The 19,067-nt window shown below is 40.4% G+C and overlaps 1 protein-coding gene and 1 pseudogene across 1 annotated transcript in view; one reads left to right on the plus strand and one right to left on the minus strand.

Moving 5' to 3' along the window:
- Positions 1-354: 354 nt before the first annotated feature.
- Mrpl48 (mitochondrial ribosomal protein L48) overlaps positions 355-19,067 on the plus strand; it is a 53,598-nt gene continuing 34,885 nt past the window's right edge. The window contains exons 1-3 of the mRNA XM_010603259.3: positions 355-435; positions 5,077-5,196; positions 17,373-17,425. Coding sequence (XP_010601561.2) covers positions 355-435; positions 5,077-5,196; positions 17,373-17,425 — 254 coding nt within the window. The remainder of the gene's footprint in view (positions 436-5,076; positions 5,197-17,372; positions 17,426-19,067) is intronic.
- LOC109117384 lies at positions 13,492-15,369 on the minus strand (annotated as a pseudogene).

The following is a 19,067-nucleotide window of genomic DNA, read 5'->3' on the forward strand; positions in this document are numbered from 1 at the left end:
TCACAATCTAGTGAAGAAGATATATAAGGGCTGGGGATTTAGCTCAGTGGTACTGATGCCTGCCTCCCAAGCGCAAGGTCCCGAGTTCAATCCCGTGTACCAAAAACAAACAAAAAGATATATAAAGAGGCCAATAATTACACTACACTGTACTGGGACACAGAGGTGGGACCACGCAATTTCTATGGATTGGCTGGAAGAAGCTGCATAGGTAAAGTGTGTTAGTTAAGGTTCTCTAGAGGAACAGAATTATTAGAAAATGTATGCATAGTTATGTAAGGGGATTTATTAGGTAAGCTTGCAGGATCTCAGGTGGAAGAGTCCTCAGTAGCCATCTGCATGCTGAGGAGCTGCATGCTGGATCCAGGAGCTGCTCAGCCCAAGAAGATGGAAACCACAGAACAGGAGGGAGCAAGGATGCAGCACCAGTCCAAGGTTAGAGCCTGGAAACTCACTGGAGAGTCACGAGTGTGAGTCTGTGCCAGAAGGCTGAAGAAACTGGAGGTCAGTGTCCAAAGGCAATGGCAACAAAGGATGCATCCACTCAAGAAGACTGGACTCTTCGAAAATGGGTGCTTTTTTTTCCCCCTTTTTTATTCCATCCAGGCTATAAGCTTATTGGTTGACGCCATCTACAACCCGGGTGGGTCTCCCCACCCTCAGTTTATCAGCCTACAGGCCAATCATCCACAGACACACCAAGAACTGTGCTTTACTAATCTGCTCAGCATTTCTTACTCTAGTCAAGCTGGCATATCATGATTGACAGTCACAAAAGTAACGTCTGACTTGTGTCTAGAAAGAGGAGTAGGAATTTTCCAGGTGAATGAGTAAGACATATCACCTCAGCAAAAAAAATTATAGGTGTAAAAGCAGAGCGATGTGATACAGTATGTTATGTTTGGAGAATTACAGGATTTTATTCTAGCTGACAAATAATACTTGTCTTGGGAAATGAGCCTAGAAAGATAGATAGGAGCTACAAAGTAAAAGATTTTGTATTCATATTTAGGAGTTTGGACTTGACCCTATAAGCCACAATAGGCAGCCAATATAGTTACATTTAAATTAATGAAAATTAAATTAAATTAAACACAGCCCTTAAATCACACTAGTCATATTTCAAATGCTCAGCAGCCACATGTGGTTGGACAAACCAGATATAGGACATTTATATATCTGCAGAAAATTATTTTAAAATTATTAATTTATTTATTTAATACTGGGGATTGAACCCAGGGCCTTTGCACTGAACTACAGCTCCATTCCCTTTTATTTTGAAACAAGGTCTCATTACATTGTTCATTTGCGATTCTCCTGATCTCAGCCTCTCAGAGTGCAGGGATTACAGGTGTGTGTCCAATCATTTTAAAAGTGAAATGACCGTAAATGACTATTTGGTTCTTCCTTCCTTAGCTCTACTATCATAGCTACCTTTCTTTCAATATTCCCTCATCCAGGCTAAAACCATCCAGAATTTAGGCCTCAAGGACTGACTTTGGGTACTGGGGATCGAACTCAGGACCTGGCACTTTTGAGGCAGGTGTAGTGCCACTGAGCTAAATCCCCAGCCCTCTAGCAGTACATTATAGGTTGAAGTAAATGTTCCAGTCATTTCCTTCTATCTTTCTCCAATAGGTCAGGAGGGCTTGAAGAGCCTCAAATTATTGTGCACTTTAGACCGATGGCCGAAGGAATTTCCTGACAATAAAGAGAAGGCAGCATCAGGTAACACCTCTGGGACAATGTGAAACTGGATTATCTCCTATCTAGCTGAAGACTGATATTCAGTACCCATCTCATATTATCACTCAGAACATCCTTTACTGCTTTCATCTAATTGGTCACCAAAGCCTTCCCTTTTACCTCAACTTCTCTCATCTTGATTCTTCTCCATCTCCACCAGTACCTTAATTTAGATCCTCCTTCAATTACCACTATAAATCTTCCAGCTGGATTCCCTGGGTCTACTCACTTCTCCACTGGTCTGACTGATCAAAGTCTCCCCAATCCTTTGGCCTGACATTTAACAGTTCGACTCTCCTGCCTCTATAATTTCTCTTCTTACCAGTTTTTTTCTCTATATCTACATTTTAGCCAAACTTGAAGTCCCTACAACATTTACCACTCTCTTACCACACAATGGGTAAACATAGAAGTAAGACTGGATCTGAGTCCATGTCTTATGTAAATTCTGTCATTCCTATGTTTGTACCATGCCATCTATGAAGATGCAGACAAGAAATGTCTTAGTAGAAGTGAAGGAAGGGGGAAAAGGGAGGGGGAAAGGGAAAATGAAATGAATTAAGATGTTATGTAAATGTACCAACTCCCTGCGATGAATGTGATCATTATGTATTGCAAATATGTACTAATTAAAATTTAAAAACAGCTGGGCTTGGTGATGCAAGCCTGTAATTTTAGCATTTGGGAGGCTGAAGCAAGAGGATTGCTGTGAGATGGAAGTCAGCCTAAGGCTATACAGTGAGCCCAAGCCCAACCTGAACTATAGAGTGAGGCTGAGACCTTGTCTAAAATAAAAGTCATACTAGAGATCAGCTGTAGGTAGGAGAAAGAGAAGAAAGAGATGAAAATATTCAATCAGTTCACCAGATGAGTATTACCATGAGCCAGGTCCTGGACTGAATGCCAGAGATGAAAGATGAATGAGGTACATCCTATCCTTGGGAGCTCACAGTCTACAGAAGGTTGAAGTACAAAAGCAAGAGGCTTAGACTGGAAAGTGGCCTATGTTGAGCTGTCTTGGTTTTTCCAAAAATCCCGGTTTTTAGAGTCTGGACACAAAATAAGTCAGTGGCTAGAATGATGGATGTTATGGCTTGTATGTAGATGTCCCCCCAAAGCCTCATGTGGTCATAGGTGGGGCTTTTCAGAGGTGACTGGATCTAGAGTGTGTGACCCTGGGATTGATTCATAGTGCAAAACTAGGACTAAAGGTGTGAGTGCTATCCACCCTACGGCAAATAGCCTGGATGAGATATAAGGGACAGAAAGAGGTTTGCTGCTGGTCCCCTACTTGCTTGCTTCACTACCTCTGCCTGCCTTAAACTGTTTCTCCTCTGCAATACCTGAACGTTGTGCCACCCTGCCTTGGAGCCAGCTTATTATGGACTGAAACCTCTATATCTATGAGCTAAATCAACCTTTCCTCCTCCCTTAACTTTGAGTGTCAGGTATTTTGTCTCAGTAATGAGAAAAGTAACTAAGACAATGGCTATGCAAGAATTTCTGGTTTTATCTATATGAAAATGTCCTTCTGGGAAACTCAGTAAGCTTATGAGTCTCCATAACATATGACATCAGCAGCACAGGTGGGCAACAATAATATGCATTCCAATTCATCAACATTGCTGTCCTTACAATCGCATATGCTGATTTTACCTCCCTTTTGGGAGCTGGTTTGGAGGTTCTAGAAAGGGAGTGCAGCTACTCTTACACTCTTGACTGAGGAAACAGTCCTCCTCTCTCAGGAATGGTCGCCTATTTTGACTACTGTGTAGCTTTGGAGGGACACGCATGGAACGATGAGGGAGGAAGGGGACACCTGCCTAGCCAGCCAGATCAGCCAAATCAACTCTGGCGATTGATGAGGTGACAAGTGTTGTAGCCAGACTGCCCTTTTGGGATCTAGATTCCTGATCTTCTAAAATATTCAGTTGTCCTTTCATCTGTATTCACAGAACTTACTGTCCCTTCATTTTTCTTTGTTCCTTTCCCTTCCCTACTCCCAGTGTGTATGAACAATACAAAGATGGAACTGTATCATATTAGATTGTATTTGACCTGCCCCTTTTCAAACTTAGTCATGGCCCCATGGAACAGGAGCGCAGGCACTGAAATGAGACAGCTCATAATGATATGTATACTAGGTGCCTTTTTTCTGCCTTTGTTAATTGTTTGTGAAATGGGTGTAATGATCCTCAGCGTCACAGGGCTATTGAGGGTATTAAATGAACTCATACATTTAAAAAGATCTCACTTGGCATACACTTTGATAGATATTTATTTTTAATCCTATTTAAAAATTCACTTCTCAGGCTGGGAATGTAGCTCAGCAGCACAAAGCCTGCCTGGCAAGCACGAGGCCAAGTTCAATTCCTGGTACAAAAAAAGAGTCACTTCTAAAATCCCAGTAGCTTTTATTGAGCAATAACCAGTACTGCAGGTTATTTTTCAAGCAGAATTGCCATCTTATTACCACAGGGCTTTGCACACAAATCTAATATCTCACCTAATAAACTATACATTAATTATTTATTTCTATTCTCCTATTACTATCTCTCACAATACAAGGCAGTTTTTGTTTTATTTTGTTTTTTGAGACAGGGTCTCACTATGTAGTTGAGACTGACCTGGAACTTACTATGTACCCCAGGCTGGTCTTGAACTCACACTGCCTCAGCCTCCCGATTACGGGGATTACAGGCCTGTGCCACCACAGCCAGCCAAGGTAGTTATTTTCAGTTATTATGAGACAATTTAATGTCACAAAAGGTTCACATAGAGCTGGGGATTTAGCTCAGTGGCACTGTGCCTACCTCACAAGCACAAGGTCCTGAGTTTGATCCCTGCTACTCAAAAAATAAATAATGGTTTACATAGGGTTAATCAGCTCTGAAATCGATGTTAGAAGTCAAGAGTCCCAAGTCCTTTGCTAGATGCTGGGATAATCAGAATCTGAGTCCTTGAAGAATTTAATCAAATATAGGGAAGCCATAGTAACAAATACTTCATTGTTTCATAAGTGAGATGCCAAATTTGTGTGCAAAGCACAGTGATAGCACAAAAATGGCAATTAACTTTGCCATTAATTTTTTTTAACCCAGGGCCTTTTCACCGAGACACACCCTTATCCCTTTTTATTTATTTTGAGACAGGGTGTCCCTAAGTTTCCCGGTTTGGGCTCGAATTTATAATACTTCTCCTGACTCCCAGTAAAGGTGACACCTGAGATAAGAGTAGAGTCTGGGGCTCTTTTAGGATGTGGAGTCTCAAAAGCTGCCGGAACCAAGGTGCTGCAGGACTTGAATGAATCTCGGCCGCATATTGTTACAGGACCTGGATCAAGGCCTTTCCGTCGGCGTTTTCCGAAGTCCAGGGGTCGCGGCGGCTGGACCGGATCTTCGGTTTTCAAAGAGACTGCAGCAACAAAAAATGAGCGGCACCCTGGGAAAGGTAACATAGATTTCAGACACGTTGGGGCGCTGGGGAAAACAGGAGGGAGGCGACTGCGCACAGACAACAAGGAATGAAACACCGGCAAGAACAGACCCTTCCCAGGAGTCCTTGCGGCGCTTCCTCCGAGCCCGCGAGCTCCGGAGTCCTGACCCGAGCCACGCCTCCTGTGCTTGTCTCTCTCGCCACCCTTTGCCTGGCGAGGGAAGAGCCTTACGCTAAAATACTGTCTTCCCAAATTGTCCTAGTTTAGGCAGGTCATTTTACTTTTTGTGTTTAATCATTCAGAGTTTTTTTCCGCTGAAGAAATTTTAACTTTCTAATCTGGTTGAGATGTGAAGCTCCCTGGTGACAAAGGAGGATAATGATGAAGTACACTTTCACTTTACTCTCAGAACCGTCTGAATTACAGTTCTTAAATGCATTCCTTGGCTGGAAGGCCCCGTTTCCTTGACAGATTTCAATGGAATCTTTCACTTTTATTCTGCTGCTTACTGACTTTTACCATTTTTTTGGTACCGGGGATCGAACTCGGATCCTTGCCCTTGCGAGGCAGGCAGCAGAATCATTGAGCTAAATTCCAGGCCCAGCAATTTTTATTTACTTACTTAATTAATTAATTTATTTATTTGGTACCAGGGATCAAACTCAAGACCTTGTGCTTGTGACGCAGGCGGCAGAACCACTGAACTACATTCCTGGCCTCAACTTTTAGCAATTTAAAAAAAAATTAAGCCGGGCGTGGTGGCTCACGCTTGTAATCCCACCGCTCAGGGGGATGGAGGCAGGGGGATCACTGTGAGTTTGAGACCAGCCTGGGCTAATTAGCGAGTTCCAGGTCAGTCTCTACATAATGAGACCCTGTCTCAAACAAACAAACAAAAATTAATTGTGATACTGAAAATTGAACCCACGGCCTTTACACTAAGCTATATTCCCAGCTTTTTAATTTATTTAAATTTTTAAACAGGGCCTCACTAAATTTCTAAATTGCCAAGCTCTCCTCACCTCGAACTTGCCACCTTCCTGCCTCTAGCCTTCCAGAGCACCGCCATGCCTGAGCAGCAATGTACTGAATTTTAAAATTTTATTTTAGCTATTAAACGTAGAGACTATATAGCCATAATGCGTAAGTAGTCATGGTCTTCGCTGTTCCTGTATCTACCTGTTCTTACCTTAGGGTTGCCCCAAGTATTTCTAGATTTGAGTTTCTCTAAGGGCTCACGCCTCACCTCATCCTTTATGAAACAGCCCACTTGTTCAACTTAGCCAGTTTGTGAGAATTTGGCCAGATCTGGTATCAGCAACAGAGAAAACAAATTGAACGTTTATAAAATTCTTTCAGTAAAGATGGTCACATTGATGGCTACTGTCTTGCTCTATGAACCTTATTTCTGAGGAAATAGAGGGATCATTTTTCAAGGAATACTTTTCAACCCACTCTGTACTTTATAAGGGCCCATGGAAATCTGGCATAAAAGCCATCATCTTAATACAAGGACCTCTCCAAGTCTGATTATTTCCTTGCAGACTCCTTTGTTACTTATTCCTCCATTCTGCCCTCCTGCTTTGGTCAGGTAGTGTCTTTCTTCTTTTTGTTTTGTTTTGCTTTTTGTTTGTTTGTTTGCTTTGGTTTTTTGAAACAATGTCTCACTGTGCAAATCAGGCTGGCCTTGAACTCAGTTTGTCGCCCAGGCTGGCCTGGAACTCATGGTAATCCTCCTGCTTCAGCCTCATGAATGCTGAAATCACAGATGTGTGCTACCATGCCTGGTTCTCCCTTATTTTTCAAATGTGAAATTCCTTTTTTTTTTCTTGTTTTTTGAGACAGGGTCTCACTATGTAGTTGAGACTAACCTGGAACTCACGATGTAGCCCAGGCTGGTCTCTTACTCACAGCAATCCTCCCACTTCAGCCTCCCAAGTGCTGGGATTACAGGTGTGTGCCACCACACCTGGCTTTGAATTCCTTTTTTTTTTTTTTAAGCAAATCGGTTATTGGTACATTTTAGATATACATAATGATAACACTCATCATAGGGAATTTGCACTTGTACATGATATATCCTGCCTCTTATTTTTTTACCCTTTCACTCCTCTCTTTGACCCTCTTCTCCTCCTTATATGCAAAAGCTTTGTTTCCATTTTTTCCTTCTATTTTTATTTTTTTCTTGTCCCTTCCTTCCTTTCTCCCTCTCTCCCTTGTTCCCCTTCCCATTTTAACATTTTTTTTCCCATTTCCTTATATCTAATACATTTTAGTCATTATTTCCTCTTTTGGTTTCTCACACCAGAGAAACAATGCGATATTTAAACGTGTGTCCGATTTATTTCACTTAAGAGTATGGTCTCAAGTCTCCATTTAGCTAGAAACGTCTCAAACTCGTCCTTCTTTATGGCAGAGTAGTGCTACACTGTATTTTTAAAAAAGCCCACAACTTTTTATCTATTCGTTGGTTGATGGACGTTTGGGCTGTTTCCAAGTTTTAGCTGTTACAAACTGTGCCCTTTAACCATGGGTGTGCATATATTGCTGTGGTAAGATGCTTTTAATTCTTTTTTTTTTTTTTGGACCGGCGATTGAACTCGGGACTTTGTACCTGTGAGGCCGGTGGTGGTGGAACCACTGAGCTAAATCCCTGGTGATGCTTTTAATTCTTTTGGGGAGATACCAAGAAGGAGAATAGCTGGGTCAAATCTAGTGATTATAAAACATGTGTTTCTGCCACATGGACCCATGTAAAGACAGACTTTGATAGTCAACATAAACATGTTCAGAAGAGTACAGCCAAAGGAAAAACTAGAAACGAAAGCAAGTTTTTGAAAGAATTTAGGAAAAGAATACCTGGAGGTAATTATTATTGCCTTCAAATACTTGAGGGGCTACTGTAAAAAAACAAGAACTGAATTTATTCTTTTATACTAGAGTGAGGAAATGTGGTAGTTTCAAAATATGAAGTTATAGGGAGATTGCTTTGGGTTTTTCTAGGTATGGGAACTTTCAGGTGTCTATAAAAGTTTCCAGTCTGGAACAGAGAAGTATTTAAATTGCATGTGACTCATTATGGACAAAGGGGCTAGTGTTTACCCAGTGTGTGAGAAAGGTAATGGAAGGCACTGACTAAAGCCAGTGAGAACTTGAAGCTCCTGGATTTGGGGGTGGTAATCAGGGATCGAACTCAGGTCCTTGTGCTTATGAGGCAGGCAGCGGAACCACTGAGCTAAATCCCCAGCCCCTGGATTTTTTTTGTTTGTTTTGTTTTGGTTTGGTTTTTTGAGACAGTGTCTCATTTAATCCAGGTTAGACATGAATTCGTTATATATCCCAGTCTATCCTAGAATTTGTGATTCTTGCAGTCTTTCAAGTGATGGGATTATAGGCATTTGCCACCATTGTTTTGGTTTTATGCATTACAGTTTTTGTTTTCTTTTTGGATACTGGGGATTGAACTCAGGCCCTTGGGTTTTTGAGGCAGACAGCAGAACCACTTAGCCAAACCCCTGGCCCTGCATTACAGTTTTTTGAGTTTTTTTTAGACAGGATCTTGCTGTGTTGCCCGGACTGGCCTCAAACTTCTAGGCTCTAAGCAATCCACCTACCTCAGCCTCCCAAGTAGCTTGACTGCAAGTATGTGTCACTGCACTTGGTTCAACTTGAAACTTCTGATGAGGGTCAACCCACTTTTGGATCCCCTTCTGTCTCTCTTAGACAGAAGCTTTCTTTCCCTCAATAAATTTTTCCTACTCTTAACCTCCTTTGTTCCTAGAATTCATTCTTTGATTTTAGAGAACATGAACTCATGTTTCAGATATCTAGCAAGTTTGGGAGTTACATCTCTTCACCCTATATCATTTTGGAGGTCTTCCACCAAGATTACTTGTCAAAGTTTGGAGACCAAAACTAGAAAGGTAACTTGGCCTATGAGGACAGCCAGTATTTGGCCTTGGCCGCTCAAGGTTTACAAGATCCAGGACGCAAAGTGTAAGGGAATTGTGACGCTCAACAACTAGGCCACACACACACCAAGAGGTCCGACTGGAGATTTTATTCAAGGGGTGGGAGTAGAGAGAGCAGAGAGAGAGGAGGAAGAAGAAGGAACAAACAAGGGAAGGTCCTTTTATTGGTTTTGGGCTGGTCTATTGCTTATTCATGAGGAGTGGGCTACTTTTAACCTATCACAGACCAGGTTGTCTTTTATGGTTCAGCCCTGCAGAAGCAGGTTTTAACTTCTCTAGACCGCTGTGGCCTTGGGGAGAGGGAAACTAAAAATAAGAGCATGAGATCATTTTAAGAGCCAAGAAGCACCAGGAAAATGCAGCCTGTGATGGTGGTGTCACAAAATACTTTAACATGATCAATTCCTTAACACAAAGGAAACTTTCCTACAGGATCCTACATCTTTGAAGCTGCATCTTTGGTCATACAAATAGAATCAATGACAAATGTGCTAGACTTTTATTGGGATCCACCTGATTGACTTTGTAAACAGCTCATCACTGCTAAACTATACTACTTCTATGTAGGATTCTGAAGTTCCCTGGACCTTCTTATCCTCTTTGTGGGCTATATTCATAGCAATCCTGTTGACTTTATAATTTAGCCCATGCATTCTTAACTGCTTCTTTGGCTTTTTCTGCTCTAGATTAAAAGCTATGCAGCTACTAAGATGACAATTTCTGGCACCTATGGAAGGCCTTTAGACAGACCCTCTGTAGAGTAACTCTAACTGCTGATCACAACTACGACCCTCTTCAGCTGGAAGTAGCCAGAGCGGTCCTCACCCTTTGTCCCCTCACAGCAGTTAGGAGTACTTCTTCAGAGGAGAAAATATTGCAGACAAATAAGTTAATTAGATATCTTGTAGGCAGTTAGACAGGGCCACCCTCAAGGAGCCAACATGGAGGACAATAAAGACACTTTCACTGTGGTCAAAATTGTAAAAGGAGAGAAACTACTATACTCTTGTGCTTCCCCTAGGTATAAATAGCAGTAATTGATATTCTAAATAGGTATCCATCACTTGGGTGGCAGGGCCAAGGTCTTAACCCAGCCTTTCCAGGAAATATCCCTGCCCCCCACCCTTACTGAAAATCCCTGTATGCTTGCTATGTGACTTGCTCCCCCATTGACCCCCACTTAATCAATATTACCTGGGTGACTGTACTTGTAATCTTATTGGTTGGTTATGGTTTTGCCCCACCTCATGCCCGCCTTGTAATTTTCCATTGGGTCTTATAATACTTTTGTCCCACTTTGTACCTGCCTCACCACATGGCTTTGCTGTATAAAACATCTTGGAGAAGTGGGGTGAGTGGGCAACCCATTTTCCGGTCCCTCCTCTGTCTCTTAGACAGAAGCTTTCTTTCCTTTAATAAATTTTTCCTACTCTAAAAAAGAAAAGAAACTTCTCTGATGATTAAACCAAGTCAGAGACTGGTTTTTTCAAGGGTGCCTAAGATAGAAATAACCTCCACTGTGAGAATTGGAATGTAGATCAAAGTTTTGTTCAGCCTAAGGAAGAACAGTAAGAGCTATCATGTAATAAAAACAGAATCTGCTTTGCAATATGAATATATGCTAGAAGAGAGAGCCCCGATTGTGGTGTCAACTAGAACACCACCACTTTTCGTGTATATGACAGTGTTCATTAAGCATATTCACCTTTCCTCACTATAAATGAGTGTATTTCTTCACTAAAAATGAGGATAGAAATATCTACTTCACAGAATAGTTTTGAGGATTTAAAGGAGAGGATGTCTAGCATATGGCAGGCTCTCACCAAATGATAGGATTATTGAGGCCATTTTTATTGCCATATGAATTTCACTGTTATAAGGTGATATACTCTTGTTATGGCTTATCTCTAGATGTATCCCCCAGTGCCTCATGCACTTATAGGAGAGGCTTTTTGAAGGTGGCTGGATCTAGAGTGTGTGATAATTGGATTAGTCCATTGATCAGTTTAGCATAGTTCTAGGTATGGGTAATGGGATGGCTTACCCTGGGTGTGGGTGGCACCAACCAATAGGCTTATGGCTTGAATGGCATTCAGAGGGAAAGACAGAAGGCATTTTGGTTGCTTCCTGCCTATCCTGCCATTGACTGTTTCTCCTCTGCCATGCCACCCTGCATTGGAGCCAGCTGACTATGGACTGGATCCTCTACAAATAAACCTTTCCTCCTTTAAGTTGTGGCTGTCAGGTATTTTCAATGACAAGAAAATTAAGACATCACTATTTTAAGAAGTAGTATGACAGAAGCCACTGTGTTCTCTTTTGTGTGGTGGCCTGCCTCACACTGTAGGGTGTACTTCTCTTCCTACTTTTACTTGGCCCAAACTCACTCTGCAGAATGCAGAGGCTGTTTCTTTTCTTTAAACAAAACTTTGCTACTGTTAAAAATAAAAGTATTATGACAGAATGGAAAACATGGGCTTTGAATTCAAGCTGACCTTTAACTACAACTTTAGGCTGTTTGCTTGTTTTGAGACAGGGTCTTGCTATGTAGTTTAAGCTGGCTTTGAATTCACTGTGTAGTACAGGCTGGCCTCAACATTTCAACCATCATCCTGCTTCAGCCTCCCAAGCGCTAGAATTACAGGAATGCACCACCACACCTGGCTAATATTAGGCAATTTATATAAACCTCTGTTTTTCCTTTCAGAAAATAGAGGTAAGCTGGGTATAATGGTACTGCCTATAAGCCCAGCACTCTGGGAGGCTGAGGCAGGAGGATCACAAGCTCAAGCCCAGTTTGGGCAATTTAGCAAGACCTTCTCTCAAAATTTAAAAGAAGGAAAATAGGATGGAGTTGACTGGGGATATAGCTCAGTATGAAGGCCCTGGGTTCAATCTCTAGTACTGCCAAAAAACAAAAAACCCAGAAAAACAACCCCAACAAAACAAAAACCAGGCAGTTACCTTAATAATGCCACCATTAGAGGATTGGTATAAAGATTAATTTAAATTGTATGGGTAAAGTACTTAGCCCAAAGGATGTATGTAATCAATAGATGGTATTTTAAATAATATTAACAACAAATATGTTAATATTCATAAAACAGCATAAATTTGCTTGCCTTAAAAGTTTCTGAACCACTGCAGTCAGGACCTACCCTGGGCTTTTGTGTTTAAAGGTTCCTTTCACGCTATAGAGTTTGCCCAGTGACTTTGGCTGTTTGGTAGCTATTCAGTCCTTTCTTTGTTCCTGGCTCCAGAGTTCATGGAACAAGTATTTTTGTAACTGACTGTGGTAGCTGTGTCCTCATTTATTCACTCACTGGAGATATTGTCGTCTTTCAGTTGCAGAGCCCTAGTTGCTGTTTATCTGCTGATTAGGGGGAGGGAGTATTTGTGGATTCAATCTTAAAATAGATTTTTGTCCCAATAAATAATGCCAAGCATTGCAGAGGAGAGGAAGCACATTTCCCATTGTTGAAAGGAAGACTTCACACTGCAGTTTGAATCCAGAAAGTTGTCAACCATTTAAATCTGGCTTTTGTTGTTGTTGTTGTTGGTGGTGGTACCAGGGATCAAACTCCGACCTTGCACTTTCCAGATAGGCAGTGGCACCACTGAGTAAATCCCTAGCCACCCCCTCTTTTTTTTTTTTTTTTTGGTACTGGGGATCAAACTCAGGCCTTTCCACCTGCAAGGCAGGTGGTGGAACCACTGAACCAAATCCCAGCCGTAACTTTCTTTTTTGGATAGTTAAATCCTTAGCTATTATACAGACTCAGCATTCTGAAAAATTAAAATGAATGAAAGCAAGTCTCATCTAGATCTTTCTTCCTACCCAAATGCCACTTCTATATGAAGTGATTCTTGTAAAAATAGTCCCAGCACTCTGGGAAGCTGAGGCAGGAGGATTGCAGGTTCAAGTTCCACCCAGGCCAAATTAGTGACACCCTGTCTTAAAATAAAAAAATAAAAAGCTGGGAGTGTAGCTCAGTGGTCATAGAATGCCCCTGGGTTCTATCTCCAGTATCCTCACCTCTCTCTCTCTTTCTCTCTCTCTCTCTCTCTCTCTCTCTCTCTCTCTCTCTCTCTATATATATATATATATGTATGTATCTTTTTTTATTACTCAGGCATTTATTTAAAGTAGGATACAAAAAAAAATTTTTTTTTCCTGCCTCGCAAGTGCAAAGACCATAGTTTGATCCCTGGAACCCCCTAAACAAAACAAAACAAAACAAAAACACAGTAGGGTGTCTGAAGACTATTATGTTTCAGGCTTAACCAAGTTTACAAAGATATTTTGAAGACAGCTGCATCCATATTTCAACTATGTGATTACTTCTTTGCCCATTCTTCTCTTTTCTTTTGGTACTGGGGATCGAACTCTGGACCTTGCACTTGTGAAGCAGGTGGTGGAAACGCTGAGCTAAATATATGGCCCTCTTTTGATTTTTGAATAGCCACTTTGAGATATGACTCAAGGTAGAATTTATCCTCCTCATTTTGTTCACTGTTGTTTTGGCAAGATCTGATGCTTCATGATTAGACTGACTGCTTGCTCTCTCTCTCTCTCTCTCTCTCTCTCTCTCTCTTTTGGTACTGGAGATTGAACTCAGGTCCTTGCACTTTTGAGGTAGGTGGTGGAACCATTGAGCTAAATTTCCCAGGCCCCCTAATGCTCTCTTAATGTGAAAATCCTCTCATTACAAAAGTTCTCAGAAAGCCTTCTTATGCCTTTTTTTAACATCTTCATCTTAGTACATTGTTATCATCACACATTAAGCCTAGCTTATTGAATCTTGCAGCATTGTAATACCATTTTCCAATATCATCCAGCCACTGGCCTACACTGCAACAGCAGGCCTGCCTGCCATTTTGACCCAAGAGCTTATATTCTTAATTTATATATATTTTTAGAATATATCTATTATTTTCATTCTGATTTGCGATTTTTTGTCATGGTTAATAGATCTTGGGCTTGGAGGGAAATTTGAGTCATGTACTATAACTTTGAGGTATGTGGTCAGTGATGAGGGAAGCCAGCCTGAGCTCTTCAGGGTCTCCTATTTCTCTACTCTGTCTTTCATGCTGGTCAATAGTAAGTAGGTGTATTACATGCATTCTTTTTTTTTTTATTTTGAGACAGGGTCTCACTATGTAGTTGAGACTGACCTGGAACTCACGATGTAGCCCAGGCTGGCCTTGAACTCACAGCAATCCTCTTGCTTCAGCCTCCCAAGTGCTGGGATTACAGCCATGCGCCACCATGTCCGGCTCTCTACGTGCGTTCTTTACAAAGTATTTTAGTATGTGATTTAATTGTGCTTTTTCAGATCATCTTTACACTTTGACCTTCCTTCTGTCTATTCATATTCTTCCCAATATTTATGTTCTCACTTTCTCTGAGTTTTCCTAAGTTTTATATTTCTTCTCCTGATTTATTAAGTGCTATCTTTCCATTTATGTGAAGGTATAAAAGAGAGGAGAAGTTATGTTCTATGAAGTAAGAGAAACTCACACTCTATAGGTTTGATAATAGCTATATGACTTTGGGTAAATTACTTAATCTCAGCTTTCACCACTGCAAAATAGAAATTATATTTATCTTGTAAGGGTGTTATGATTTAGAGACATGGTAGGTAACCAACAAAGTAGAGATCAGTGCTTAATAAATGGTAGCAATGATTATCATTGATTTACTTTTTCTAATCATTTATCTACCAAAACCAAACTTTGACTGTATATAATATGCCTGAGAGGAGGACTGGGACATGATCTTTGTCCTTGAGGATTCTTAGGTTAGCATGTGGTCCTTGCGTGATGTTGAGTTTCAGTGATCTGGGCTGGGGATTTAACTCAGTGGTTCTGCCGCCTGTCTTGAAAGTATAAGGTTCCCAGTACCAAAAAATAAAAAAAATTAAAAAAAAAAAAAAGAAAGAAAGTTTCAGTGATTAAAAAAAAAAAAAGCTGAGCATGGTGGCCTACACCTGTAATCCCTACACTTGGGAGGCTGAGGCAGGAGGATTGCTGTGAGTTTGAAGCCAGCCTGTGCTATATAGTCCAAGGTCAGCCTAAATTACAAAGTGAGACCCTGTCGCCAACAAACAACCCAAAAAAGAGTTTCAGTGAGTCACCTGAAATAGTATGCACACTTTTGTACCTACCTATATGTACTTGCCTAGGAATATCCTGCCAGGTGTGCTTGTTGTTCATGATACTATTTTGACTTCATCATATAATGCCTGTGGGATTACACAGCTCTCTAATACAAATGTACCATTTCACCACCCAAAAAGAAACTCTGTACTCCTTATTATATTCAGCTTCCTAGACCCTCCAGCCCTAGGCAACTGCTAATCTTTTGCCTATTCTGAATATTTTATAGAAATGGAATCATATAATGGTAATTTGGTTCTTTGTGATTGGCTTCTTTTATTTAGTGTAATATTTTCAAGATTCATCTGTTATATTTTGTTTTTGTATTTCCTTTAAAATTCAGCATGGTAGTTGGCACACAAAGACTTTTTAAAAATAAACAGTGTTGGAATGCTTTCAGAGTTACAGAAGAATTGCAATGATAGTAGAGTTCACATATACTCCTGCATCCCTGTTATTAATATTTCACCTTAGTATGGAACATTTTTCATGATTCATGAACTGATATTAATGAACCAGTTTTATATATATATATATAACTATATTAACTAAAGTTGATACTTCATTCAGATTTCCTTAGGTTTTTTAGGAGATCAAATCCAGGGGCACTCTACTGCTGAGCTACATCCCCAGCCCTTTTCTCTTTTCTTTTCTGTTCTTTTCATTTTTTGAGACAAGGTCTTGTTATGGCCTTGAACTCACTATATAGCCCAAGTTGGCCTTGAACTTGTGGTTGATCCTGCCTCAACTTCCCAAGTGCTGGGCTTATAGGCATGTACTACCATGCCTGGCCATTCTCAGCCTTTTAAATTTTTTTTATTTTGAGACAGAGTCTCACTAATTTGCCCAGGTGGGATTTAAACATGCAATTCTGAGCTTCCCAAATTCTGGGATTACAGGGGAATGCTGCTGCACTGGGCTCAGATTTCCTTAATTTTCATCTCATGTCCTTCTTCTGTTCTAGGATCCCATCCAGGCTATTATATTACATTTAGTCATCATGTTTTCTTAGGCTCCCCTTGACTGTGACCATTTCTCAGATTTTCTTGTTTTTGCATAATAAGCTTTTCAGCTGTACATGTTGAAGGATTTGGGGCAGGAGTTGGGTGGAGGTATAGCTCAGTGATAGAAAGCTTGCCTACAGTAACATGTACAAGGCCCTGGGTTTGATTCACACCACTGCAGAAACAAATATGTTGAAGGAATTTAAATTGTTATCCCTGTGGGGAATAGGCTTTTCTCTTTATGGCACCTTAAGGACAGACATTTAATATTTACCATTTAATTTATAAAAAGACTTACTGTATGTCAAACACTTCCTCAGTAAAGCCATACTACTGATCTTTCAAGTGGGTGCTAACTGGACAGAGTGAGATTAAATAACTAGGGGTGTGGGGGAAGTTGCCACTGCTGTGGCCTCTTCTCATTGTTACTATTTGTTAATATTGTTATTATTATTATTATTATTGAGATATACAGTGTACTGTAACAGAAGAATGCCTTTGGAATAAGGTAGTCCATTTAGCTGGTTATTAGCTATGATTTTTTGGAATATCGTCTCTCTGGAATTCAATTACCCCACTTATGAAATTGTCTTGCAGTGTTTGAGAATTAAGGAGGATTTAAGAAAGTCCCTCTTACAGTGCTGTACATGGCAGATGAATAGTAGTTGTTTTGTTTTGTTTTGTTTTGGGTACTGAGATCAAACTCAAGGCCTTGCATTTGTGAGGTGGGCGTGGTGCCACTAAGCTAAATCCCTGGCCCAGTAGTTATTGATATTAGAAAAAAAAATTGGAAAGGGGAAACAAGATGAACAAGATGAAAAAGCAATGTAGGAGGGGACTTCTTTATTTTGACATTTTCTTTAGTAGGCAGAATACTAAAGATGACCTTGGTTTGCTTACATCTTTGGTTTTATCTGTAGGATAACTTCTTTGCCAAACCGGAATCTTTGGGTATTTTTTGGTTGGTATACTGTGGCTTTCCAGCATCTTTGAATAATGGTGCTTGGAGATCTGTGAAAGGTTAACATTGTTCTAACACAGCTGTTGCTTCTGTAGGTGCTGTACGTGCGGAACAATACCATTTTAAAGGAAGCCTTTTCATTCTTAAGGTAAGGATACTAAGCAGTGTAGCTAACAATAGCATTTTTATTTCTTCTTCTTGTCAACTTGTGTGTCTATTAAATATCTCAAGCTTTAATCACATGCCATCTTGGTCCTTCCTTATTTTCAGTGAAAGGCCATTCCATTTGACTATTTGCTCAGGTCAAAATCCTTGGAGTTATCCTTGACACTGTTACTTTTCTCACTTTACACTCAATTCTTCAATAGAACACATTGACCCCACTTTTAAAATATACAGAGTTAATCCATTTCTTACCTCCAGTTTTCAGCCTCATGTTTTCTGTTTTGCTAAGACACTTGGGACCAACTCCTCATTTTCTCATCATCTTTCCTATTGTTACCCTTCTTCCTAACTGATCCCCCTGGGTTGGTTTTGTCTTCTCTTCAAACTGAAATCAGGGTGATTCTTTCAAAATAAAATTGGCTCACATCATTCTTCTGCTCAAAATTCTGCAAGCTGGGAATTTAGCTCTGTGAGGCTGCCACCTGCCTCGTAAGTGCAAGGTTTATAAGAGTTTATATAATCTGTTCTCATTTTATGCTTTGCCACATGAGCTTCTTCCCATTCCTGGATAATCTGAGCACTCTCCCACCCTAGGATCTTTGCATATTCTTCCCTCAGATAGCCATGTGGCTTGCTCCCTCATTTTATTCAGATTTATACCAAACTCTCATCTTATCAGAGAGGTCTTCTCTAACAGAATCTCCACCTCTGTCACCTTGTTTCTGCATATTTCTTATTGGCAGAAAATACTTCCTGAGCTGGGCATGGTGGCACATACCATAATCCTAGCACTTAGGAGGCTCAAGGCAGGAGGATTGAATTAAAAGCCAGCCTAGGCTGTGTAGTGAGACCCTGTCTTAAAAAACAAACAAACAATAAAAGATTTTACCACTGTATTTTGATATTGACCCTCAGTTACTTGGTAAAACAAGTGCTAATGCCTTAATTTTATATATAAATAACCGAGGTCCAGGGAGATTAATCTTGCTCTAAGATGGGTTAGAATTAAAATTTTTAAAAAAGAGGATTAAATGTCAATCCAAAAATTATTTATTTTACTGTACTGAATATAGAGTGTACCCTCTTTATTGGTTTTTTTACATGCTCATGAAATACATTTGGTAGTTTTTTTCTCTATTCAGCAGATATTCTCCAAGTGACAGGCACAGGATGTAAAATAATGAATTGCATGTCTTCCTGGGCTACCTAGCACTTATGACCGGATTATTAGTCCTTCACATTTACTGAAGTCTTTCTCTTCCATGTTATTGTATTTTCCTATTATTAGTCTGTCAACTAGTATTTTGTTTTGTTTTTTTTATTTTTAGAGACAGAGTCTAACTGTGTAGTTCAGGCTGGCCTTGAACTCATGGTGATCCTTCTGCCTCGGCCTCTTCAGTGCTAGGATTGCAGGTGTGTGCCACTATACCTGACAGTCAAGTACTATTTAATAACCACCTACTATGACACCATGCTAGGCATTTTACATTTTATCTCTAACTTTCACAAAACACTATAGGACAATATAAATATGGTCATTTCAGGCCGGGGATTTAGCTCAGTGGTTCGGGTACCTGTCTCACAAGTGCAAGGTACTGAGTTCGAACCCTGGTACCAAAAACAAA

The sequence above is a fragment of the Fukomys damarensis genome, unplaced genomic scaffold (assembly GCF_012274545.1).
Source record: "Fukomys damarensis isolate Sample0158 unplaced genomic scaffold, DMR_v1.0_HiC HiC_scaffold_16, whole genome shotgun sequence".
Lineage (NCBI taxonomy): Eukaryota > Metazoa > Chordata > Mammalia > Rodentia > Bathyergidae > Fukomys > Fukomys damarensis.